The 27498-nt window shown below is 45.6% G+C and overlaps 1 protein-coding gene and 1 long non-coding RNA gene across 4 annotated transcripts in view; one reads left to right on the forward strand and one right to left on the reverse strand.

Annotated features, from left to right (window-relative positions):
• The window catches only part of LOC133489214 (phospholipid phosphatase-related protein type 4-like), a 206143-nt gene that overhangs the window by 35105 nt on the left and 143540 nt on the right, over nucleotides 1–27498 (reverse strand). For all 3 annotated transcript variants that reach the window (XM_061798087.1, XM_061798086.1, XM_061798088.1), the window contains one exon: nucleotides 9713–10310. In XM_061798087.1, coding sequence (XP_061654071.1) covers nucleotides 9713–10310 — 598 coding nt within the window. The remainder of the gene's footprint in view (nucleotides 1–9712; nucleotides 10311–27498) is intronic.
• On the forward strand, nucleotides 29–3394 carry LOC133489215 (uncharacterized). The gene is made up of 5 exons (XR_009791842.1): nucleotides 29–197; nucleotides 1518–1553; nucleotides 1665–1734; nucleotides 1844–1893; nucleotides 1959–3394. It is a non-coding gene; the product is annotated as an uncharacterized LOC133489215 (long non-coding RNA).

Consider the following 27498-nt stretch of genomic DNA (forward strand, 5'->3'; position numbering starts at 1 on the left):
GTTTTGGAGACAGATAGAACAGACTTGGATGGTTTGGACACATCCAGAGGAGGGAGAGTGAGTATATTGCTTGAAGGGTGTTGAGGAGGGAGCTGCCGGGCAAGAGAACTACAGGAAGACCACAGAGAACGCTGATAGATGTAGTGAGGGAAGACATGAGGGCAGTTGGTGTTAAGAGAGGAGGATGCAGGAGATAGGTGAGTACATGTTAGCATTGCTAATAGTTTTCTGATGAACTATTTCTTTATATTTCCATCTGTTTCCTCCTTTTTGAAAATCTTGAACTTGTGAATGGGCTTATGGGAATGTAAGGTGTGTAGAAAATCAGTATCAAGTAGGTATATGGCTTGCTTAGACATGGCAGGCTGAAATATGGCCTTCGTGAAAACAAGTTACGACATCTCTGCCCGTATTCTAAATTGTTGATGCACGTTTAGACTATGGAATAGTCTTTTGAATCTTATTATGTCATACTCATAAAACTCAAACATCTTCAGAATCATCTGACCTATCAATATTTTTAATTGTCAAGAACATGTCTGGAAATATCTCTCAAGGTTACACTTCTGTAATGTACATTTCCGCAATGAGGGAGATAGATATCAAGGTCCAACTATACTTTCATCTCAGTCATGTTTTTAGATATAAAGTACTGAGACCTTGAGTACTCCTGTGTGTGCAATTAAAAAAGACACTTGCTTCATGAAAAGAAACTATAATTTAAACTCTGGAATGTATCTTCACTAGATACATAAAACATCTTGTTCCTACACGTTTCAACGTTTTAATAAAGAAAACGAGAGACCACTGAATCACGCACACACACACATACACCCACACACACACACACACACACACACACACGCAGCCATAGGTTCTGTACTGGGTGGTGATGATGTGCAAAACATGAAACTATACTTGAAACTGACATGTATCTTCACTAGATACATAAAACAACTTGTTCCTACACATTTCAACATTTTACAATAGAAAACGAGACGGCTCCTGGATCACGCACATACATGTGCCATTTAAAAAAGGAGACCCCCGTCCTAACAGAGTGAAGATAGTTGGATGAATCCTAAAAGATACAACGTTTGGGCATGTTTTCAAAAAAACGAAAACATGTCTGGGCATGTTTTTTTTATAAGAACCTCGGAAACTCCCACAAGAAATGTAAAACTGTTTATGGTTTAGATAGTGGGAATAACACTTTACACATGGACATGTTTTTTTTATCAGAGTCTCAGACGCCGTTGTGGTCTGTAAAACTGACATGTTTATGCTTTAGATGTATTAATGTTCATCACATAATGCTTTACACCTGCACTTGTTTTTGATAAGAGCCTCGAAAATGAGATGTTCTTGAAAAACATGTCTCGACATGTTTTTTTATCAGAGTCTCGGAAACTCCCACACGAAATGTAAAACTGACATGTTTATGGTTTACACCTGGACATGTTTTTTGATAAAATAATGAGAACATGTCTGGGCTTCTTCACTGATATTTTTTTCAGACTGATGGTCCGCTCAGCATTTCGCACAACCCTGTGGTGAGAGAAAACACATTTTCTTGGCTAAATACTCATGTTTTTCAGATCTTCTAACATCTCAGACACCCCATGTCATCTGCACAAGCCACATTAGTGTCCCATTCTCTACAGGTGCGGGGTTGTGACCTCTGGACATGACCCTCAAACATCTCAGACACCCGAAGTCACGTGTACAAGCCACGTGAGTACCTCATTCTTTGCCAATGCTGTGTGACCTCTGGACGTGACCCCTTAACATCTCAGACACCCGGTCACATGCACAAGTCACGTGATGACCTAATTCTTTGCAGCTGCCTTGTCAAAAGCTGTGGGACTTGGCCGGAAAGGACCATATTCACAGGTATGATCACAAATGACCTTTTTTGGTGCCCATTTGACACCTAATGATTTCCTTTGTTCCTACAGATCTCCCCGAACATGATGTCATGCGACAAAAACGCCAGGAAACATGATCTCACTTTGTTTTCACCGGATGTGATGTCATTTTGTTTTTGCCGGGTGTGACGTCATTTTGTTTTTACCGGATGTGACGTCATTGCACATGTGCGCTGGCACGCTGCCAAGTGATGACGTCATAGGCCAGCCATCATTTTGTCATTTTCCCTAGGTGATGTCAACAGACACGTGCCCTGGCACGCTGCCAAGTGATGACATCATAGGCAATACATAATTTTGACTAGATCCCTATATTCTACCTCTCTAACTTTCTTTTTGGCTTAATTCCCAACACCATTTTTTAAATCGTTTTTTGACTTTCTGGCATAGGATGTCCGAGACATTGTAAATTGTTCTCTTCAGATCGGGGTCTTTTCTCGTGCTTTTAAGATGGCCACTGTAAGGCCCCTTCTGAATAAAAATAATTTAGACACGCCAGAGCTGACGAATTACAGATGACTGTCCAATCTGCCTTTTTTAAGGGTCAGAGGACACAGATGTTAAAACATTTCTTGATAACTCTAGATCCCCTTTACAAACCACATCTGCCATCTGCCACATCTAGCGCCTTCCGGTCTTCGGCTTTATCTGGCGCTGTGACGTAAAACGTAGTGTTGTTTCGTTCGTGAACGTTTCGTTCAGAAAAATGAATCTTTTCACTGAATGACCTGAACCGAATCAGTTTATGAAATGATGCGTTCTTTTAGCTTGGCCGTGAGGCGAGCGAGTCGGTTGGGAGTGGAAACGGAACTGTTGAAGCGTTCTGTCACTCACTTCTGAATCTGCGGCGAATGACCAATGAGCAGCCAGCGTGCAGGCAGGGGCAGGTCTTCGTTAAACGTACTGCAATGTGATTTCTGATTCGCCAGCGTTGTCACTCATTCGGCGAATGACCAATGAGCAGCCAGCGTCTGGCAGCGCCGTGCAGGTGGGGGAGGGACTTAAGTGAACTGAGTGATTTGTTCAGTGAACTGGTGTACTGAAGAACTGAAGAGTGATTCGTTCAGTGAACTGGTGTACTGAAGAACTGAAGAGTGATTAGTTCAGGGGAGGGACTTAAGTGTACTGAGTGATTCATTCAGTGAACTGGTGTAATGAGGAACTGAAGAGTGATTCGTTCGTTGAACTTATTATTCGCGATCTGTTAGACACAAGTGATTCGTTCGTTGAACTTTGTTTGTAATCCGCTAAAGAGCGATGTACAAGTACGATGAATGATTCATTTGCGCAAGGAACGATGTACTACGCAGTGAACGTACTCGAGTGATTTTAACCGCAAGTCCTGACGTCCTTGCGGGGATAGCTTTCCTTTCACTTGCAGCCGTTTCTTCAAGCTCACGGCTAATCTTGAGTCAGTCAAGCACAAGAAAACAAGCACACATATTTAAAATAAATGTAAACTAATAATAAATGTATGCACGTACACATACATATCATTCCCTCTGTGTCTCTGTGATTATTAAAGTGTTTTATTTCATAATAATAATAATAATAATAATACATTAAACTTCTATGGCGCTTCTCAAGACACTCAGACGTTTCCACTAATCAGATGGCAACAACAGTAAGGTGAGTGAGCAGAAAGCCCGGCTGGTGGGCGCTGGTGTCATCAACGCTGTCCACCGCGGTGGAATGCAGAAAAGTCACGCCGGCAGGCGATAGCCTCGCTGGACATAACGGGACGCGGGAGGATGTTCGGTAGCCGAGCTCGCCGCATGCATGTTCACGAGTCAACCGACGCCGGGTGTTCGAGAACTTGCTGAGAGAGACATAGGTAGGTGATAATTTAGCCAAAGGTTTTTTTTTTTTTTTTTAATACTATCCCCGCCTTTCCTAGTTTACAATACATAACAACAACAACGCATGGTCCTTTTGTGAACGTGTTGAGTGAACGTGAACCTCAGGGATAGATCATTAACTGAATGAGGAAGCACTCAAATGATTCTGTGAAAAAGAACTGAACGATTCGGTGAATGACTGTTTTGAACGAATGTTTTTAATGAACTGATTCGAATGATTCAGTGAACTCAAAAGAACTGCCGTACCCATCACTAGTGTGCTATTGTTCCATGCTGTTGTTTCCGTCCTTGTATATTGTTTGTTGTATGATTTAGCAATTTCACGCTGGTTTACTGGGTGGCATTTGGTTGTACAAATGGTTCAGGCAGTAGCAAGAGTTTCTTTGGCTTTCCAAGTGAAAAAGGAATATGTGATGTAAAACTAGCCAAACAGCCTGTCCATTTGGTGTTGTGTGCTATAGTGTTGTTTCGTTCGTGAACGTTTCGTTCAGAAGAAAAAAATATTTTAGTGACCGAACTGAACCGAATCAGTTTATATCATCCTTAATTCCGAGGACACGCCTTCCCATGAGGAAGCAGCATTTGGTGAATCTGAGGCGGGCTCTCTTATTTCTGGGGTTGAGGTCACCAGAGTGGTTAAAAAGCTCCTTAGTGGCAGGGGCCCTGGGGTGGATGAGATTTTCCCCAGAGTTCCGAAAGGCTCTCAGTGTTTTGGGCTGTCCTTGTTGACACGCCATTGCAACATCGCATGAACATCGGGGACAGTGCCTCTGGATTGGCAGAGTGGGGTGGTGGTCCCCCTTTTAAAGTGGAATGGATGGTGTCTTCCAACGACAGGGGGATCACACTCCTCAACCTCCTTGGTAAGGTCTATTCAGGGGTTCTGGAGAGGAGGGTCCGTCGGGAAGTCGAATCTCAGATTCAGGAGGGGGTTTCATTCTGGCTATGGAACAGTGGAACAGTGCTACACCCTCAGCAGGATTTTGGAAGGTGCATGGGAGTTTGCCCAACCAGTCTACTTGTGCCTTGTGGACTTGGACAAGGCATTTGATCATGTCCCTCGGGAGGTCCCGTGGAGGGTGCTCTGGGAGTATGAGGTACCAGACCCCTTAATATGGGTCATTTGGTTCCTGTACATCGGTGTCAGAGTTTGGTCCGCATTGCCGGCAGTTAGTCAAGTTCATTGGGATGTGCCCATAACACCTCATCAGGGAAAAGCAGATATGCAATGCTGAGGTACATCCGGACCAGATGTCTGAGCCACCTCAGCTGGCTCTTCTCGATACGGAGGAGCAGCCGCTCAAGTCTGAGCCACTCCCAGATGACCAAGCTTCTCACCTAATCTCTAAGGGAGAGCCCGGATACCCTGTGGAGAATACTAATTTCAGCCGCATGTATGTGTGATCTTGTTCTTTTGGTCATGACCCACAGCTCATGACTATAGGTGAGGTTAGGAAAGTTGATCGACTGGTAAATCAAGGAGTTTGCCTTTTGTCTTAGCTCCTTCTTCAACATGACACATCGATACAGACTCCACATCACTGCAGATGCTGCCTATCAATCTCCCACTCCATTCAGACCCCAAGATACTTGAACTTTTCCACTTGGGGCAGGATCTCATTTCTGACCTGAAGAGAGTACTCCACCCTTTTCCGACTGAGGACCATTGCCTCAGATTTGGAAATGTTGATTTTCATCCCAACCGCTTTACACTCTGCTGATCCACTCCAGTGTGAGTTGAGGATGGCTGTTTGATGAAGCAGAACCACAAAAAGCAGAGATGCAATGCTGAGGTCACCAAACCGGATCCCCTCAACGCCTTGGCTGTGCCTAGGAATTCTGTCCATCAAGGTAATGAACAGAATCAGTAACAAAAGGCAGCCTTAATGCAGTCCAACCGTCACTGGAAACATCCAATTTACTGCCGCCGATGCGGACCAAACTCCAACACCTTCTTTAAGGGGTACACTACCCTATACTCCTGGAGCACCATCCACAGAACCCCTCGGGGAACACAGTTGAGTCTTCAAAGCCGTCCAGAAGTCGTTCTCCATTGCCTCACTGAACTCCTTTCACGCCCAAATGTTTGCCTCAGCAACCACCAAATCTGCATTATACTTACCCACCAGCTGCCTCTGAAGTCCCACAGGCCAAAAGAAGAAGAAGAAGAAGAATCATCTTTTATTGTCATGAACATGCATGCATGCACACGAAATTTGTTCTCTGCATTTAACCCATCACAGTGAACACATACACATGTTAGTGGAACACACTGGAGCAGGGGGCAGCTGAAGCGCCCGGGGAGCATTTCGGGGTATCAGTGTCTTGCTCAAGGACACCACAGCCGTGAGTCCGGGGGATGTTGGCAGATGGTCCAGTCGGGGTTTTGAACCTAGGTCCCCCACGGTGGCAGGCGATGATCTTAACCATTGGGCCACGGCTGCCTTGACTGGACAGCTTGATGGCATCTCTCACCGCTGGTGTCCACAAACGAATTCTGTGACTGCACAGCTCTGGTCGGCCCCCTCAACAATGGATGCACGGAATATGGTTTACTCTGACCCCCCCCCCCCCCCCCCCCCCCCCCGGAATGTGGGCAAAGTTCTGCCGGAGGGGAGAGTTTAAGTTTTTTCTGACAGTGGACTCTGCCAGACGTTTGGGTCTGCAAGGTCGGACCGGCATTTTCTGCTACCATTGGAGCAAACACACCACCAGGTGGTGATCAGTTGACAACTCCTCCACTCTCTTCACGCAAGTGTCCAACACATGCGGCCGCAGGTTTGATGACACGAACCACAAAGTCGATCATAGAACGCCGCCCTAGGGTATCCTGATGCCAAGTGCATGGACACCCTTATGTTTTATCATGGTGTTCATTATAGACAGTCCGTGATGAGCACAGAAGTCCAATAACAAAGCATCACTCGAGTTCAGATCGGGGGAGCAATTCCTCCTAATAACGTCCTTCGAGGTCTCACTGTCATTGCCCACGTCAGCATTGTAGTCGTCCAGCAGAACGAGGGCGCCCCAATTCCGATTCCCATGTACCGAGGGTACTTCTGCCTCCCTTGCAATGTTTATTTGGAGGTGCTGGAGAGGTGGGTCCACCAGGAAGTCAAATCTCAGATTCAGGAGGAGCAATGTGGTTTTCGTCCTAGCCGTGGAACAGTTAACCAGCTCTACACCCACAGCAGGGTTCTGGAGGGTGCTTGGTAAGTACTGAGGAGCCCCCTGATACGGGCTGTTCGGTCCCTGTACGATGTGTCAGAGTTTCCTCTGCATTGCAGGCAATTAGTTGGATTTGTATCCAATGACGGTTGGACTCCAACAAGGCTGCCCTTTGTCACTGATTCTGTTCATAACTTTTATGGACAGAATTTCTAGGCAAAGCTGAGGCATTGAAGGGGTACGGTTTGGTGGTCTCAACATTGTTTCTCTGCTTTTTCCATATGATGTGCTTCTGTTGGTTTCATCAAGCCGCGATCTTCAACTCTCGCTCAAGCAGCTCACAGTCGAGTTTGAAGCGGTTGGAATGAATACCAGCACCTCCAAATCTGAGGTCATGGTCCTCAGTCGGAAAAGGCTGGAGTGCCCAATCCAGGTCAGGAGATCCTGCCAAGTGGAGGAGTTAAGTATCTTGAGGCCTTGTTCACGAGTGTGGGAAGAATGGAGTGGGTGATTGACAGGTGGATCAGTGCAGCGTCTGCAGTGATTTGGACTCTTCTGTCATGGTAAAGAAGGAGCTGATCTGAGAGGCATAGCTTTTGATTTACCAGTCGCTCTACGTTCCTATCCCCACCTATGGTCACAAGCTGTCTGTCGTGACCGAAAGCACAAAATCGTAGCTATAAGCGGTCGAAATTAGTTTCCTCTTGAGAAGCTGGGTCACCCGGGCGAGACTTAGAGTCAAGCCGCTGCGCCTCCGCATCGAGAGGAGCCAGATGAGGTGACTTCGGCATCTGTTAAAGATGCCTCCTGGACGCCTCACTGGTGTGGTGTTCCGGGCATGTCCCACCCGGAAGACACAGGACATGCTGGAAAGACTATGTGTGCTGGCCTGGGAACATTTCAGGATCCCTCAGAAGAGCTAGACGAAGTGGCTGGGGAGAGGGAAGTCTGGGCTTCTCTGCTTAGGCTGCTGCCCCCACGACCCGACCCCGGATAAGCGGAAGAAAATGCATGGATGGATGTTCATCATTGATCTATTTGTTTGTTTTTACATGTATATTAAACATACATTAGACATTTACAAGTTATGTAAATTATAATTATTCATTGAAGGTTATTTCGAACAAGTAATCCTCAACATGAGTCATTATGCTTAGTATAGCTGTCACATAGGGCTAGGGCTGGGCATCGAGAATTGAGGTCCGATTGGAACCGGGACTAATGTTCCGGTTCTCCCGGAATCATTAAAATTTAAAAATTTCAGTTCCCAGTTTCGATGCCTCCAGTCCTCCCACTCCGAAGAAGCAGCACCAAAAACCAATGTAGAAGTGGCGAAAACCAATGAAGAAGAGCGCACACGAAGATGTGCTTATACAACTTTACATCACAATGAATTGGGACAAAATTCACATAAACGTCTCACAGTATCACAAACACTAACCTTGTTCCTCATCAGTGGGTAAGGAAAGTAATCAATGTTTTATAGCATTTGGTTCCATCCATTAAAAAAAAAAAAAAATAATCACCAGTGCCATGTGAAGTTACTTTTTGTGCCAAAATGCTGTGTACCCTTTAAAATAAAAGCCTATAAGCTTAAAACAGGAAGTCAAGTTAAAACATCCACATAGAAACCATTTGACGTGATGAAACAGTCCCAAATACCTATTTTAACAATGCTATATTTAACTTTTAGCTGAAACATTAATTAATGAATATTAAGTCAATTGAGTTAGTTCCACACACATTGCCTTTTAGGTCATAGGTTTGATATTGATACTGGTTATAAAGAACCCTGAGTCAAATTTTCATTTTAGGATGCAGGAGATAGGCTTACATGGGAAAGGATGACGCACTGTGGCGACCCCTAAAGGGACAAGCCCAAAGGAAAAGAAGAAGAGTCTACTGTGCGGGCTGCTAAGAAAATGGATGTTCATAATTTGGACAACCTTTATTTAAACCATGCAAACTTTTTTTACCCACAGCGCCCCTAAAAGAATCAGGATCGAGAATCGTTTTAAACCGGAATCGAAATAAAGAACCGGAATCGGAATCGCTCAAACGATGCCCAACCCTACATAGGGCTATAACGAATCTGTATCAAAACTGAAAATCGCAATTTTCAAATAAAAAATCTTGGGTCGTCTTTGAAATGGCAGAACTATGACACGCCCTTTCAACTGTATGCGTCCACTTCACATAGAGTACAGCCATATGTGCTCACAGTGATCCATGCATCCATCCATTTTCTGAGCCGCTTCTCCTGCTGGAGCCTATCCCAGCTATCATCGGGCAGGAGGCGGGGTACACCTTGAACTGGTTGCCAGCCAATCGCAGGGCACATACAAACAAACAACCAGTCGCACTCACATTCACACCTTTGGGAAATTTAGAGTTGGCTCACAGTGATACCAAAACTAATATCCATCCATTAATTTTTTTTTTCATATGATAAGTGCACCTAGAGGAAGTGAAGACAGAAGAGCATCCCTATATGGTCTTTGCTCTTTGTGTTTGGGGACAGCCGTGCTGGAACAGAAAAATGCTTTCCTCAAACTGTTCACTCAAAGTTGGAAGCATACAGTAATATAAAGGTAATAGTAATATGTACAATTAAGATTCAGAGGGGAATTAAGGGTCAAGTCCAGCTCCTGATAGATCTATAGTTTTATCTGTATTTAAAAATAAATAAATACCCAGAATGATAACATAAACACATGAAATTAAAGCTGTATAAATAGGAATACAAATATCATTCACCTGCATGAGTCGTGGCTGACCGCCTGCACTGAGGGGTCTGCAGGGGATGGTGGTCTTTTCCGAAACTCTCATCCACTTTTGTTTAGCAGACCCAACCACATCCAAAGCACTCTCTTCTGATTCACTCTCCTGATCCTTGGTAGTAGAATTTTCCTCCTCAGGAATGTGAACTAGCTGAGAAGATCCAGGACGTGACTGAATAATCATTCTTGGTCCAACAGCAAAGCCAATACCTTCATTCTGGGTCAAGGTTTTTTTATTGGCTATAGGAACACAGCTTGCAGCTATTTTTATATATGAGGCTGGGATGTGGGATCCTTCCTGGCCAGTGGGTGAAGGCAGGTGGGTTCCACCCTGGAGCTCTGTATCCAAACCTATGGCAGATGATTCAGAGAGGTAGTGTTGCTGCACATCTCTTTGAGGAGATAAGGAAACTGGTCTTATGCCATCCATGGCCTGCAGGGATAGCTTCCTTTTGTCATTTTTATTCTTCCACTGGCTGAGGAGTTGCTTGGATCGGGTTGAATCCATTGAGGAATGGATAGAAGCATGACGGCGGGGAACGCGACATCCCTCCAATGATGAGCCACCGTGGGATCTGGAGGAAGAAGCAAAAGAAGGTTTTGTTTGTGTGTGTGTGTGTGTGTGTGAGTGTGTGTGTATATATATATATATACTTAGTAGTTATGATGGGAGGCACGGTGGCCGACTGGTTAGAGCGTCAGCCTCACAGTTCTGAGGACCCGGGTTCAATCCCCGGCCCCGCCTGTGTGGAGTTTGCATGTTCTCCGTGCCTGCGTGAGTTTTCTCCGGGCACTCCGGTTTCCTCCCATATCCCAAAAACATGCATAGATTGGAGACTCTAAATTGCCCGTAGGTGTGACTGTGAGTGTGACTGTGAGTGTGAATGGTTGTTTGTTTGTGCTCTGCGATTGGCTGGCAACCAGTTCAGGGTGTACCCCGCCTCCTGCCCGATGACAGCTGGGATAGGCTCCAGCACTCCCGCGACCCTAGGGAGGAGAAGCGGCTCAGAAAATGGATGGATGGATAGTTATGATGCAAGATTCAGGAAATGATTTGTCTTCAAATAAAGCACTAATAACAAATCAAATTTCAAAGTACTAAAATGCAGCTTCAAAAAACAGTCATTTGTTAAATGTCAATGTATTCCCATTGCAGAGGGTTCCCTCTGAGGAAAACACGAGTAGTAAAGTATTACTAATTGATATTAATCAGTAAAATCAATTTAAAACTAAACTAAAATGCTTAACCCAGAATGATCAAAACATAAATAACAGACCTGAAAATATAAAAGTAGGAAGTAAAAAATAAAACCTAATAAGAATAAAAGTAAATATTTATCCATCCATCCATTTTCTGAGCCGCTTATCCTCACAAGGGTCGCGGGAGTGCTGGAGCCTATCCCAGCTATCTTCGGGCAGGAGGCGGGGTACACGCTGAACTGGTTGCCAGCAAATCGCAGGGCACATATAAACAAACAACCATTCACACTCACATTCACACCTAAGGGCAATTTAGAGTCTTCAATGAACCTACCATGCATGTTTTTGGGATGTGGGAGGAAACCGGAGTGCCCGGAGAAATCCCACGCAGGCACAGGGAGAACCCACACAGGCAGGGATTGAACTCTGGTCCTCAGAACTGTGAGGCAGACGCTCTAACCACTCGATCACCGTGCCGCCAAAATAAATATTTAGTTCCAAGCTCAATTAAAGAGGTGGGTCTTGAGCCTGTTCTTAAAAAAAAAACAAAGAACATTCTCTGCAGCTCTGATATGCTGCACCAAACGGGGAATGTAAAACTGAAATGATGCCTCGCCATGAGTTTGTGTGCTGACTTTTGGAATAATTAAAGGCCAGAGACAGGGTATCTCAGAGCTTGCGGAGGGTTCATATGGTAAAAGGAGTTGTAACAGACATGCTCTCGCCAGATGGCACCATGACCCCCAACCTCGGACTGGGACTGCATCCCTGTCTCCACTCCCCGCTGAGAGAGACGCTCACAGGGATACCTGGTTTATCTCACACGGACGCTAAATGAATTACCAGCCAGTCTGAAAGAGTTCATCAAAAGCGGAGACCAGGGAATCCTGACTTCTCACCCGGACTTTAAATCAATTAGCAGCTACCCCAGAAACCTGCGCTCCCAGTCATCAGGAGACCCCATGGGTGTGCAGGACTCAAGATACCAACCCAAAAACCTTGAAAATCTGCTGGTCCCGCATGCCAAGATAAAACTTCCAAAACATCATTTGTCCTTTTCAAATGCATCTGAAGACCTCTGGGACAATGGATGGGACACGAGCGACACCCACAGGCGGTGGACAGTTACTGCACCCAGCGACTGAGAGTTACCGCACAAACATAGCTTCGCCGAATTTGAATCTTGTGTGACGACATTAAGAACGTTGCATGAATTTTCCCAGTGCCTATCACCACACCAATGTCACTAGTGATTGTATTTCTCCTAATTTGAATGTCTGCTGGTTGCACCTTGCGGGTGCCTGGGCAGCCCACGGGCACGCTCCGTTGGGAAGGGAACGGGCAGCGCACGTTTGCTCCGAGCTTCTTGTGAACAGTGACACCCACAAGCTTCAGCCGTCCTGCGCTGGGAACTCTTTTCCTTGCTTTTTCTTTTTTTCTTCCTCCTTTTTCCATCAAATCCACCTGTTCCCCATACGGACCGGACCGGCCAAACATTTGGGAGAATGACCAGCCTGGCTAAATTGTGTTCCACGTAATGCAAGTCCAACTTGCGGTCTACTAAAGTACAGATTGGTCCATATTTGGGTTTAAATTAACGGAAACAGGAACCCCCAGCTCTATGCATTGTCACTGCGCAGGCTCTTTCCACCCTCACCTCACAAGTTTAGCCTCCTCCTACCAAGGTTTGTCTATCCTTTGTTTAGCTTTTTCCTCCATTGTTCCCCTGTAGATTCCCCTGTTAGCTCTCATTAAATTTTCTATAAAAATTCACTACCTGTAACATTTGTGTGTGTTTAGATTCGACAAAAAACCTCTGGTTATCGAGAAATCGTATCTAATTCCTGTAGTAACCTTCAGATTACGAGACATAGAGGCTTTTTGTCATTTTGTCATGAGGTTTTACACATCTAAAAAGAGACGTGGTGCCCCTTTTACGAGATAAAATAATTAGATTTTAACGCTTAAACTTAAAATCGCGCTAAAACGGATATAACTTAGGCGTCGCTTCCGGCTTATTCTTTTCTCCTAAATTAATTACGTTTTTATCCAAATCAATATACGCTACAGAGTTCTGAGAGATAGGATGCCCCGAGACCATTAAGATGTTTAAAAACCAATACAAGAACCTTAAAAATCCTCGATCCTGAAAAACCCAGGGAGCCAATGCAGCAATTTAAAAAAATCAGTGTAATATGCTGCCCTCTGGTCTTCATCAGTACACGTGCTGCCGAATTCTGTATTAAAAATGAAATGCTGTTTTTAAGAAGACCAGACAGCAGGGCATTACATTGATCAATGCTATTAGTCATAAAAGCGTGCATCAGCGTCTCCGTGTTGGCCCGAGAGAGAAAGGGTTGGACTCTGGCTATATTTTTCAAGTGATAAAACCTATTTTTGTGAAATTTTTAATGTATGGGATAATAGTGAGCTCAGGGTCTAAAACAACAGCAAGGTTTTTCACATGCGGTGAGGTATATAGAGAAGGTGTTTGTAAAAGGTTTCTCTCTCTTGGCATCAGGACTACGGCTGGGCCAGAAATCAATACCAATATACAGTATATCACAATAGACGTGATCAATAGCAGTAGAAAATACGTTGATAAAATGTTCGATAGAAAAGAAATCTTGAAGAAAAAAATGCCACAAGGCATTCTGCGGGAGGCTACTGTCATGAACGGAACAGAGGATAGGACCCAAAAATGCACGACTCCAAAACAAATGGACAGTTTCAAAAAAGAGAGGTTTAATATATGGGCAGAGGTCGGTACACAGGCAGGCAATACAAAAAAAAGCAAAAGTATCCAAAAACATGAGGCAAAAAGGCGAGGTCGATAATCGGAACAGGGTCCAGTCTTACTGTCAGTCATTGACGTGGAAACAAGGAATGCTGGAACGCGACGAAAAGGTACAATGAACTGGCGACGAGAAAGAATGAGACACGAGGTTAAATGCAAGGGGTAATTAGGGTGAACGAGGCACAGGTAGTGAAGATGCTCTCAGGAGCAGGTGTGTATGAAACAGGGGGAAGACAAAAACCGGAACACACACCCATGACAGTACCCCCCCCCCCTTAACGGCCGGCCGCAGACGGCCCCGGAGCCTCTGGATGCGCAACGTGGAAGTCCCAAATGAGCGAGTCATTCACGATAAACGCAGACGGCACCCATGAACGTTCCTCAGGCCTGTAACCCTCCGACTCCACCAGATAGTGAAACGCCCTCCCCCTCCGACGAGATGACAACAGCCGCTTCACAGAGAAGACAGGGCCCCCATCTAAAAACCGGAGGGGAGGAGGGGGCCTGGAAGGCGGGACCAGAGGGTACTCCCGGGCTGGCTTGAGTAGGCTGACGTGAAAAGCAGGGTGGACCCGCATCGACCTTGGGAGCCTAAGCTTCACGGTGACAGGGTTGATGATCTTTGTGATGGGGAAGGGGCCAACGAACCTGGGAGCGAGCTTCTTGGACTCCACCCGGAGTGGAATATGTTTGGTAGAGAGCCAAACTCGTTGACCCACTTTGTAGTTCGGGGCCGGTGTCCTCCAACGGTCAGCAGCGGTTTTGTAGGACCGTCCCTGGCGCAGCAGCATCTGGCGGGCTCGCTCCCAGGTCCTCCTGCAGCGTCTCACCAAGGTCAATGCCGCTGGAACTGTGGACTCTGGGGCTATGGCTGGGAATAGAGATGGTTGGTCACCATGCACAACGTGAAAAGGCGATAGACGAGTGGATGCAGATGGGAGGGAATTGTGAGAGAATTCAACCCAAACCAGTTTCTGAGACCAGGATCGCGGCTCCTGTGACGCGAGACATCGGAGACGAGTCTCCAGGTTCTGGTTCAGCCTCTTGGTTTGGCCGTTGGTTTCAGGGTGAAACCCAGATGACAGACTGACGGTAGCACCTATGAGATTGCAAAACTCCTCTCAAAATTGCGAAATGAATTGGGGACCCCTATCGGATACCACATTCTTGGGGAAACCATGGAACTTGAGTACCTGGTGTATCATTAACTCAGCAGTGTCTTTAGCTGAGGGGAGTTTCGGGAGTGCAATGAAGTGTGCCATTTTAGAGACCCTGTCCACGACTGTGAGAATTGTGGTATTTCCTTTCGAGGCCGGTAATCCCGTCACAAAGTCTACGGAGATATCTGACCAAGGACGTTGTGGTATTGGCATGGGTCACAACTCCCCAGAAGGACGTTTACGAGAGGATTTGTTAGCAGCAAGCATTGACATAATTGGAAACATCCCTTCTAACATTGGGCCACCAAAAGCGCTGTTCGACTACAGATTGACTCTTTGCAATGCCTGGGTGACATACAGTCCGGTTAGTGTGAGCCCAGTGGATAACTCTTCCCCTTAAGGTCGGAACCACATAAAGGTTTTCAGGGCAATTTTCTGTGCTAAGAGGGTTCTCCAGTCTCCGCAGTCTCAATGTCCCAAACAAAAGCAGAAATGAAACATAACTTGGGCAGAATGGTTTTAGGGTCGGACAAAGAATTCTCTGCGCAGAAAATGCGCGATAAAGCATCTGGCTTACCATTTTTAGAACCAGGTCAGTAGAATAACGTGAAATTGAATCTAGTGAAAACAGAGCCCATCTAGCCTGCCGCGCATTTAATATCTTAGCAGTCTTAAGATATTCCAGGTTCTTGTGATCTGTCCATACTGAAAACGGAGTATGTGCCCCCTCTAGCCAGTGCCTCCACTCCACCAAACCCACCTTGACTGCCAACAGTTCACGGTCACCAATGTCATAATTTCTCTCGGCTGCTGTCAGTTTTTTGGAGAGATAAGCACAAGGATGTAACTGACCATCCTTGAGAGATTTCTGGGAGAGCACTGCTCCTTTACCGGCATCAGACGCATCAACTTCTACCACAAACCGCTGTTTGAGATCTGGCAAAGTAAGGATAGGAGCGGAGGTAAAGCTCAATTTAAGTTTCTGAAAAGCTGCCTGACAAAGCGGGTTCCATACAAAAGGTCTGTGTGGCGAGGCAAAGGCAAGGCTATAGAACTGAAATTTCTAATTAACTTTCTGTAGAAATTAGCGAACCCTAAGAACCTTTGTACGTCTTTGTGTGATGTGGGACTGGAATGCAGCCCTATGGGGGGCACAAGTCAGTGCAAACTGTAGGCCGGTCCCAAGCCCGGATAAATGCAGAGGTTTGCGTCAGGAAGGGCATCCGGCTTAAAACCTTGCCAAACAAATATGAGCGTTCATCCAAAGAATTCCATACCGGATCGGTCGTGGCCCGGGTTAACAACGTCCGCCACCGGCGCCGTCAACCTGCAGGGCGCTGTTGGAAATTCAGCTACTGTGGGTCGAAGTCGAAGTCAAAGAAGAAGAAGAAGAAGAGGTGGAAAGCGGGTTCTTCGGCAGAAAGAGAAGAGGAAAACACAGAGCCTAGAACTGAATGTGGGGACTTTGAATGTTGGGACTATGACAGGAAAATCTCGGGAGTTGGTTGACATGATGATTAGGAGAAAGGTTGATATATTGTGTGTCCAGGAGACCAGGTGGAAAGGCAGTAAGGCTAGAAGTTTAGGGGGAGGGTTTAAATTATTTTACCATGGTGTAGATGGGAAGAGAAATGGAGTCGGGGTTATTTTAAAAGAAGAGTTGGCTAAGAATGTCTTGGAGGTGAAAAGAGTATCAGATCGAGTCTTCTTCTTTCTTCTTTTCCTTTCGGCTTGTCCCGTTAGGGGTCGCCACAGCGCGTCATCCTTTTCCATGAGAGCCTATCTCCTGCATCCTCCTCTCGAACACCAACTGCCATCATGTCTTCCCTCACGACATCCATCAACCTTCTCTTTGGTCTTCCTCTAGCTCTCTTGCCTGGCAGCTCCATCGTCATCATCCTTCTACCAATATACTCACTCTCTCTCCTCTGGACGTGTCCAAACCATTGAAGTCTGCTCTCTCTAACTTTGTCTCCAAAACATCGAACCTTGGCTGTCCCTCTGATGAGCTCATTTCTAATTTTATCCAACCTGGTCACTCCGAGAGCGAACCTCAACATCTTCATTTCCGCCACCTCCAGCTCTGCTTCCTGTTTTCTCTTCAGTGCCACTGTCTCTAATCCATACATCATGGCTGGCCTCACCACTGTTTTATAAACTTTGCCCTTCATCCTAGCAGAGACTCTTCTGTCACATAACACACCTGACACCTTCCTCCACCCGTTCCAACCTGCTTGGACCCGTTTCTTCACTTCCTGACCACACTCACCATTGCTCTGGACGGTTGACCCCAAGTATTTAAAGTCCTCTACCCTTGCCATCTCTTCTCCCTGTAGCCTCATTCTTCCCCCACCACCCCTCTCATTCATGCACATATATTCTGTTTTACTTCGGCTAATCTTCATTCCTCTTCTTTCCAGTGCATCCCTCCATTTTTCTAACTGTTCCTCCAGCTGCTCCCTGCTTTCACTGCAGATCACAATGTCATCTGCAAACATCATGGTCCACGGGGATTCCAGTCTAACCTCATCTGTCAGCCTATCCATCACCACTGCAAAAAGGAAGGGGCTCAGGGCTGATCCCTGATGCAGTCCCACGTCCACCTTAAATTCTTCTGTCACACCGACAGCACACCTCACCGCTGTTCTGCTGCCCTCGTACATGTCCTGTATTATTCTAACATACTTCTCTGCCACTCCAGACTTCCGCATGCAGTACCACAGTTCCTCTCTGGGTACTCTGTCATAGGCTTTCTCTAGATCTACAAAGACACAATGTAGCTCCTTCTGACCTTCTCTGTACTTTTCCATCAACATCCTCAAGGCAAATAATGCATCTGTGGTACTCTTTCTAGGCATGAAACCATACTGTTGCTCGCAAATACTCACTTCTGTCCTGAGTCTAGCCTCCACTACTCTTTCCCATAACTTCATTGTGTGGCTCATCAACTTTATTCCTCTATAGTTGCCACAGCTCTGCACATCACCTTTGTTCTTAAAAATGGGCACCAGTACACTTTTCCTCCATTCCTCAGGCATCTTCTCACGCACTAGAATTCTATTGAACAAGCTGGTCAAAAACTCCACAGCCACCTCTCCTAGATGCTTCCATACCTCCACAGGAATGTCATCAGGACCAACTGCCTTTCCATTTTTCATTCTCTTTAATGCCTTTCTAACTTCCCCCTTACTAATCATTGCCACTTCCTGGTCCACCACACTTGCCTCTTCTACTCTCCCTTCTCTATAATTTTCCTCATTCATCAACTCCTCGAAGTATTCTTTCCATCTACCTAGCACACTGCTGGCACCAGTCAACATATTTCCATCTCTATCCTTAATCACCCTAACCTGCTGCACATCCTTCCCATCTCTATCCCTCTGTCTGGCCAGCCTGTATAGATCCTTTTCTCCTTCTTTAGTGTCCAACCTGCCATACATGTCATCATATGCCTCTTGTTTTGCCTTTGCCACCTCTACCTTTGCCCTGTGTCGCATCTCAATGTATTCCTTTCGCCTCTCCTCGGTCCTCTCAGTGTCCCACTTCTTCTTAGCTAACCGTTTTCCTTGTATGATTTCCTGTACTGTGAGGTTCCACCACCAAGTCTCCTTCTCTCCTTTCCTGCCAGAAGATACACCAAGTACTCTCCTGCCTGCTTCTCTGATCACCTTGGCTGCAGTGGTCCAGTGTTCTGGAAGCTCTTCCCGTCCACCGAGAGCCTGTATCACCTCTTCCCGAAAAGCTGCACAACACTCGTCCTGTCTCAGCTTCCACCACATGGTTCTCTTCTCTGCCTTTGTCTTCCTAATTTTCCTCCCCACCACCAGAGTCATCTTACACACCACCATCCTATGCTGTCTAGCCACACTCTCCCCTACCACTACCTTACAGTTGGTAACCTCCTTCAGATTACATCGTCTGCAGAAGATGTAATCCACCTGTGTGCTTCTACCTCCGCTCTTGTAGGTCACCCTATGTTCGTGCCTCTTCTGGAAAAAAGTGTTCACTACAGCCATTTGCATCCTTGTTGCAAAGTCTACCACCATCTGTCCCTCCAAGTTCCTTTCCTGGATACCGTACTTACCCATCACTTCTTCATCACCCTTATTACCTTCACCAACATGTCCATTACAATCTGCACCAATTACGACTCTCTCTCTGTCTGGGATGCTCAGAACTACATCATCTAGCTCCTTCCAGAATTTCTCTTTCACCTCTAGGTCACATCCTACCTGTGGGGCATAGCCACTAATCACATTACACATAACACCCTCAATTTCAAATTTCAGCCTCATCACTCGATCTGATAAATGCAGCCCTATGGGGGGCACAAGTCAGTGCAAACTGTAGGCCGGTCCCAAGCCCGGATAAATGCAGAGGGTTGCGTCAGGAAGGGCATCCGGCTTAAAACCTTGCCAAACAAATATGAGCGTTCATCCAAAGAATTCCATACCGGATCGGTCGTGGCCCGGGTTAACAACGTCCGCCACCGGCGCCGTCAACCTGCAGGGCGCTGTTGGAAATTCAGCTACTGTGGGTCGAAGTCGAAGTCAAAGAAGAAGAAGAAGAAGAGGTGGAAAGCGGGTTCTTCGGCAGAAAGAGAAGAGGAAAACACAGAGCCTAGAACTGAATGTGGGGACTTTGAATGTTGGGACTATGACAGGAAAATCTCGGGAGTTGGTTGACATGATGATTAGGAGAAAGGTTGATATATTGTGTGTCCAGGAGACCAGGTGGAAAGGCAGTAAGGCTAGAAGTTTAGGGGCAGGGTTTAAATTATTTTACCATGGTGTAGATGGGAAGAGAAATGGAGTCGGGGTTATTTTAAAAGAAGAGTTGGCTAAGAATGTCTTGGAGGTGAAAAGAGTATCAGATCGAGTGATGAGGCTGAAATTTGAAATTGAGGGTGTTATGTGTAATGTGATTAGTGGCTATGCCCCACAGGTAGGATGTGACCTAGAGGTGAAAGAGAAATTCTGGAAGGAGCTAGATGATGTAGTTCTGAGCATCCCAGACAGAGAGAGAGTCGTAATTGGTGCAGATTGTAATGGACATGTTGGTGAAGGTAATAAGGGTGATGAAGAAGTGATGGGTAAGTACGGTATCCAGGAAAGGAACTTGGAGGGACAGATGGTGGTAGACTTTGCAACAAGGATGCAAATGGCTGTAGTGAACACTTTTTTCCAGAAGAGGCACGAACATAGGGTGACCTACAAGAGCGGAGGTAGAAGCACACAGGTGGATTACATCTTGTGCAGACGATGTAATCTGAAGGAGGTTACCAACTGTAAGGTAGTGGTAGGGGAGAGTGTGGCTAGACAGCATAGGATGGTGGTGTGTAAGATGACTCTGGTGGTGGGGAGGAAAATTAGGAAGACAAAGGCAGAGAAGAGAACCATGTGGTGGAAGCTGAGACAGGACGAGTGTTGTGCAGCTTTTCGGGAAGAGGTGATACAGGCTCTCGGTGGACGGGAAGAGCTTCCAGAACACTGGATCACTGCAGCCAAGGTGATCAGAGAAGCAGGCAGGAGAGTACTTGGTGTATCTTCTGGCAGGAAAGGAGAGAAGGAGACTTGGTGGTGGAACCTCACAGTACAGGAAATCATACAAGGAAAACGGTTAGCTAAGAAGAAGTGGGACACTGAGAGGACCGAGGAGAGGCGAAAGGAATACATTGAGATGCGACACAGGGCAAAGGTAGAGGTGGCAAAGGCAAAACAAGAGGCATATGATGACATGTATGGCAGGTTGGACACTAAAGAAGGAGAAAAGGATCTATACAGGCTGGCCAGACAGAGGGATAGAGATGGGAAGGATGTGCAGCAGGTTAGGGTGATTAAGGATAGAGATGGAAATATGTTGACTGGTGCCAGCAGTGTGCTAGGTAGATGGAAAGAATACTTCGAGGAGTTGATGAATAAGGAAAATTATAGAGAAGGGAGAGTAGAAGAGGCAAGTGTGGTGGACCAGGAAGTGGCAATGATTAGTAAGGGGGAAGTTAGAAAGGCATTAAAGAGAATGAAAAATGGAAAGGCAGTTGGTCCTGATGACATTCCTGTGGAGGTATGGAAGCATCTAGGAGAGGTGGCTGTGGAGTTTTTGACCAGCTTGTTCAATAGAATTCTAGTGCGTGAGAAGATGCCTGAGGAATGGAGGAAAAGTGTACTGGTGCCCATTTTTAAGAACAAAGGTGATGTGCAGAGCTGTGGCAACTATAGAGGAATAAAGTTGATGAGCCACACAATGAAGTTATGGGAAAGAGTAGTGGAGGCTAGACTCAGGACAGAAGTGAGTATTTGCGAGCAACAGTATGGTTTCATGCCTAGAAAAAGTACCACAGATGCATTATTTGCCTTGAGGATGTTGATGGAAAAGTACAGAGAAGGTCAGAAGGAGCTACATTGTGTCTTTGTAGATCTAGAGAAAGCCTATGACAGAGTACCCAGAGAGGAACTGTGGTACTGCATGCGGAAGTCTGGAGTGGCAGAGAAGTATGTTAGAATAATACAGGACATGTACGAGGGCAGCAGAACAGCGGTGAGGTGTGCTGTCGGTGTGACAGAAGAATTTAAGGTGGACGTGGGACTGCATCAGGGATCAGCCCTGAGCCCCTTCCTTTTTGCAGTGGTGATGGATAGGCTGACAGATGAGGTTAGACTGGAATCCCCGTGGACCATGATGTTTGCAGATGACATTGTGATCTGCAGTGAAAGCAGGGAGCAGCTGGAGGAACAGTTAGAAAGATGGAGGCATGCACTGGAAAGAAGAGGAATGAAGATTAGCCGAAGTAAAACAGAATATATGTGCATGAATGAGAGGGGTGGTGGGGGAAGAATGAGGCTACAGGGAGAAGAGATGGCAAGGGTAGAGGACTTTAAATACTTGGGGTCAACCGTCCAGAGCAATGGTGAGTGTGGTCAGGAAGTGAAGAAACGGGTCCAAGCAGGTTGGAACGGGTGGAGGAAGGTGTCAGGTGTGTTATGTGACAGAAGAGTCTCTGCTAGGATGAAGGGCAAAGTTTATAAAACAGTGGTGAGGCCAGCCATGATGTATGGATTAGAGACAGTGGCACTGAAGAGAAAACAGGAAGCAGAGCTGGAGGTGGCGGAAATGAAGATGTTGAGGTTCGCTCTCGGAGTGACCAGGTTGGATAAAATTAGAAATGAGCTCATCAGAGGGACAGCCAAGGTTCGATGTTTTGGAGACAAAGTTAGAGAGAGCAGACTTCAATGGTTTGGACACGTCCAGAGGAGAGAGAGTGAGTATATTGGTAGAAGGATGATGAGGATGGAGCTGCCAGGCAAGAGAGCTAGAGGAAGACCAAAGAGAAGGTTGATGGATGTCGTGAGGGAAAACATGATGGCAGTTGGTGTTCGAGAGGAGGATGCAGGAGATAGGCTCTCATGGAAAAGGATGACGCGCTGTGGCGACCCCTAACGGGACAAGCCGAAAGGAAAAGAAGAAGAAGAAGAAGTGTGATGTGGGACTGGGCCAATTAGTCACGGCATCAACTTTGCAAGGGTCCATCTTGATTTCACCTGGAGCCAGCACGAACCCCAGAAAAGAAACTGACGCCTTGTGGAACTCACATTTCTCAGCCTTGACATATAGTTCATTTTGCAGTAACTGCTGCAACACAGAGCGGACATGAATGATGTGAGTCTCCTCATCCGGGGAAAATATCAAAATATCGTCTAAATATACAAAAACATACACATTCAACATGTCACGCAGGACATCATTGACAAAGTTCTGGAACACAGCTGGAGCGTTAGTTAGTCCAAAAGGCATTAAGAAATACTCATAATGTACCGTTGTGTGTTGAATGCTGTTTTCCATTCATCCCCCTCCCTTATCCTAACTAAATGATATGCATTTCTTAAGTCTAGTTTGGTGAAAATCTTGGCTCCCTCCAGGAACTCAAAGGCGGTGGAGATGAGAGGAAGAGGACACCTGTTTTTCACCATTATGTCGTTGAGACCCCGGTAATCGATACAGGGTCGCTGAGTCTTGTCCTTCTTGTCCACAAAGAAAAATCCGGCTCCCGCAGGGGATGAAGAGGCACGACTAATCCCGGCTGCCAGTGATTCATCCACATACTCCTTCATAGCCCTGAAAGAGAGAATAACCTCCCTCGTGGGTGTGTGGTTCCAGGAAGCAAGTCAACAGCACAGTCATAAGGTCTGTGGGGTGGAAGGGATTTGGCCTTGGACTTGGAAAAAACGTCTTTAATATCCTGGTAACAGGTGGGCACTTGAGATAAATCAGGATCCCCAGATGGGGTCTGTGGATTGTCATTAGAAACATATCCCTGAACATCACATAGCGGCTTGAAACAGTTCTGGGCACAATTGCTGCCCCATGACATAATCTGGCCAGAGGACCAGTCAATGTGGGGATTATGTAATTTCAACCATGGGTTCCCTAAAATAAGGTCATGATTCATGGCGTCAAAAACATGAAAACTAATGCGTTCCGAGTGAGAATCAGGAAATGTCAATGTGAGTGTTTGGGTGCGGTGAGTGATCTTGCCCATAAAACTGCCGTATGCAGCATAGGTGTTGCGGTGGCGTTTTATTTGAAAGGTTCTAAGGTGCACACGCCTAACGAGGAGGGAGTTGAGTAAGTTTGCGTCAGAACCAGAGTCAATTAATACATGTGTATGAATTTCTTAATCAGGAGAGCATAGTGTCACTTGAGGAAGAACCCAGGCAGTGTCTTCCTTAATGAAATTCAGACTCACTTCTCCCGTGCCCTTGCACCGGCAACTTTGATGTGATAGTTGCTCATGGAATGACCCAACTGCCCGCAGTCGAAGCACCGCCCTTCCCTCAGCCTGCGTTGACGTTCCTCAGGGGAGAGACGGAACCTGCCCAGTTGCATGGGTTCAACTGTGGTGACGCTAGCCAGTGGGTTGAGACCAGAAACAGGTTTGGCTGGTCACCGAGGCTCGTCCTCCAAGTGCACGGTGACGCAGCCCTCTGCCGAACTCCGTCCAGCTCGCGATCCAAAAGCCTCTTGTCGATTGTTACGGCGAGAGCGATGAGAGTGTCCAAGTCGGTCGGCAGGTCTAGCGGGACCAAATGATCCTTGACGGCGGGGGATAGTCCTTGAAAACAGCAGTGCCCTATTATTCCACTGACTCTCAGATGCTAGAATGCAAAACTCAATCGCGTCATCTGACACCCTGCGCTTGCCTTGTTGTAAGGTGACAAGGGAGCGAGCTGCCTCACGATCTGGTGTGGAAAACTGAAAAACTTGCTCCGTAGTCTTTACGAAAAAAGCCCACGAATGACACGCGACGGAATTGCGGCTCCATTCAGCAGTAGCCCACGCCTCCGCACGACCAGTCAGGTGGGAAATAATGAAAGCGATTTTTGCCCGCTCGGTGGGGGAGGCAGCTGCCTGCAGCTCAAAGTGGAGTTCACACTGAGTGATGAACGTCTTAATGTTCCCAGAATCTCCAAAGAACCTCTGCGGTCGAGAGAGCTGTGGGCAGACAGCAGCGGAGGTGGCGGGTGCATGGTGTGACTGCTTCACATGGAAATGTTGGTACCATGGCGGTATCGCGTGTTGTGCCAACTGGTTCCTTCTTTGGAATCATTTTCATAAGAACTTCAAACTTTGAGGCCACCTGTCTCATCATATTGTCCTGATGTTCTGATAGTTCCTCTAGATGAAGGTGGAGGGCAGCAAGCTGCTCATCCTGCTTCGAGAGGCGTTGACCCTGCGCTTGAAGGGCTTTGCGCACCGGGTCTGAGTCTGCTGGGTCCATGTTATGGGGAGTTTGTTCTTTCATGAACGGAACAGAGGATAGCACCCAAAAATGCACGACTCCAAAACAAATGGACAGTTTTAAAAAAGAGAGGTTTAATACACAGGCAGAGGTCGGTACACAGGCAGGCAATCCAAAAAAAGCATCAGTATCCAAAACCATGAGGCAAAAAGGCGAGGTCAATAATCGGAACAGGGTGTAGTCTTACTGTGAGTCTTTGACGTGGAAACAAGCAATGCTGGAACGTGACGACAAGGTACAACGAACTGGCGACGAGAAAGAATGAGACACGAGGTTAAATGCAAGGGGTAATTAGGGTGAACGAGGCACAGGTGGTGAAGATGCTCTCAGGAGCAGGTGTGTATGAAACAGGGGGATGACAAAAAATGGAACACACCCATGACAGCTACAACGAAGGCTTTAGGGTTAATTTCATTTCTCTTCTTGCTGGGTCGCTGTCGATGTGTATCGATATGACAGCTACACTCAGCCTCTCGACCTATAATGGTCAGCAAATTTGGTTGCGTCATCAAACTCGCTCCTTTCTTTTTTTGCTCAGCGTGACAAACTGTTGATGAAATGGAAGGGTACGTCACTAGTTTGGCCGTACTTTACAGTATTTTAAGTCCAACAAGAGTCAGATGTTGATGCTTTCTGTAAACTATGCAATATTATTGTTCCTACAAAGTCTGGCAATACAACTTATTTATTTTACCAACTCAGCCGCTCTCACCCATGAGAGTACAGCAGAGTCAAGACACACCCCTGACCTCGGAGAACTTAAATGTGCAAAGGGCATAAATATCTGCTAAGACTATTGTTAGTCGCATGCCAGAAGTCCCTGACCAGAAAATGGCTGAAAATAGACATACATACCATAAATGACTGGATTGATTTTGACAGCATATACATGATGGAAAGAATCAATTTATACTTGAGAGGCAAAATTGATTTTGATAAAAATTGGTCAAAATGGCTTACCTATGTTATAGCTGTTAGACTAGATTTTGTATAATTGTTACCTGGTGGAGAAAAAAAAATTATTTTGACATATGAACACATAAATGTAAAGATGAAATCAACATGGGTTAAATAATGGATGTTGTTGTTTGTTTATGATACCTGTTTGAAAATAATAAAAGGTACATTACAAAAAAATAGAATGGTGTGGTCTACCGTCTCAAACGTGGTGCTCAGATCCAGCAGAACCAACACTGTGAATTTATGGTAATTGAGATTGCCTCTAAAATCATTTAAAATGTTGGTAAAGGTCATCTTGGTGCTGTGGTTTACCCTGAAATATGACTGATACTTTTCAAAAATATTAAAAATTGCTAAAACGTTTAGTTGAATAAAAACTATTTTTTTCGAAGGTTTTGCTTGAAAATGTTAAGTTTGATACTGTTCAGTCGTCTTTTTCAGAAGGGGCGTTGCTTTGAAAGCCGCAGGGAAGGTGCCTGTCTGAAGAGAGCAATTCTTAATTCGTAAAACAGTCCATAAAATGTTATAAAAAGTGACGTTGGATCCAGAAGACCTGGTGGGCCTCACTGCGGAGAGAACTTTGTCAAGCATCTCAGCATTTACCAAGGCAAAAACTGTCCAGTGTTTCCTCAGGTAAAGATAAACTCTCAGATGTAGTTGAAACCATGTCACGATGAGATAAAGTATTGCATCTGACATTGTCAATCCTTCCTCTGAAGTGGGCTGAAAAATCCTCACAAAGAGCGTTTGTTGGAGTAAAGGGGAAAATGTTAAGATCAGGATTAAAAAGGTGGTTAATAGTGGGAATTTTTTTGGAGTTATGCTTATGGTCATTGATTATTTTGGAGAAGTACTGTACGCCTTTGTCAAACTTCTCACAGCATGGTAAAGTTTTTGTTGGTTGCATAGTATGTGGTAGCTCACAGTGGTTTTATTTTTCCTCCATTTTCGCTCTATAACCGTGCAGCTCCGTTTTAATTTTAATTGTTTTTATTTATTCCATTGTCCACTGGGTGGAGGTTGTTTTTATAAATAACTTTTTAGTTTTGCCTGTGGTAACAAGATCCAGGCTTGCCCAGAGTCTGCAGTTAAATTTATTGACCATAAAACTACAGGGGGTAGGTAACATTGGAAGAGGACATTTGTTTTAAAGGTTAAGGAAATTTGCAACCATTTAAGATGTGAGATAGCATTACATAACGGTTCACCTAGAGGCCTCCCGTTGAATAAAACCAGTGTTAAAAAACATGCAGTAGTGGTCAGAAATGGATTATGATGATGTACCATGGCTTCACTGCAGCCACGTTTTCAGTTCGGTAAAAAACATGCTCTATATAAGGGATCAATTTATAAAACTTTATTACATCTTTATGTTCAAGCAAGGAGTTATTTAATTTCCAATATGAAGCACAACAGCCTGCTGAAACAGAAGCACGTAATTGTATATTGATATACAGTATATTGCTCGATGGTCAGTTAGGGGAGTGGTGAGAATATTTACAGTGACACTATCTATCAGAATCAGAATCATCTTTATTTGCCAAGTATGTCAAAAACACAAGGAATTTGTCTACGGTAGTTGGAGCCGGTCTAGTACGACAACAGAGTCAAGTGACAGAGAATACTTTTGAGACATAAAGACATAAAGAAAAAAACAGTCACTGAGCAATGAAACAGTTTGAAATGACTAATAGAACAACAGCAGTTTTCAATAGTGCAACGACCATTGTGCAAAGGGTGATGAGACTTCAAGAAATGTATGCAGTTTAAAGTGACGAGTAGTGCGATAATCTGGGACAATGTCGATTGTGCAAATGTTGCAGATGCTACTCAGGCACATGAGTGGCCAG

This window comes from Phyllopteryx taeniolatus, chromosome 14, assembly GCF_024500385.1.
Source record: "Phyllopteryx taeniolatus isolate TA_2022b chromosome 14, UOR_Ptae_1.2, whole genome shotgun sequence".
NCBI lineage: Eukaryota > Metazoa > Chordata > Actinopteri > Syngnathiformes > Syngnathidae > Phyllopteryx > Phyllopteryx taeniolatus.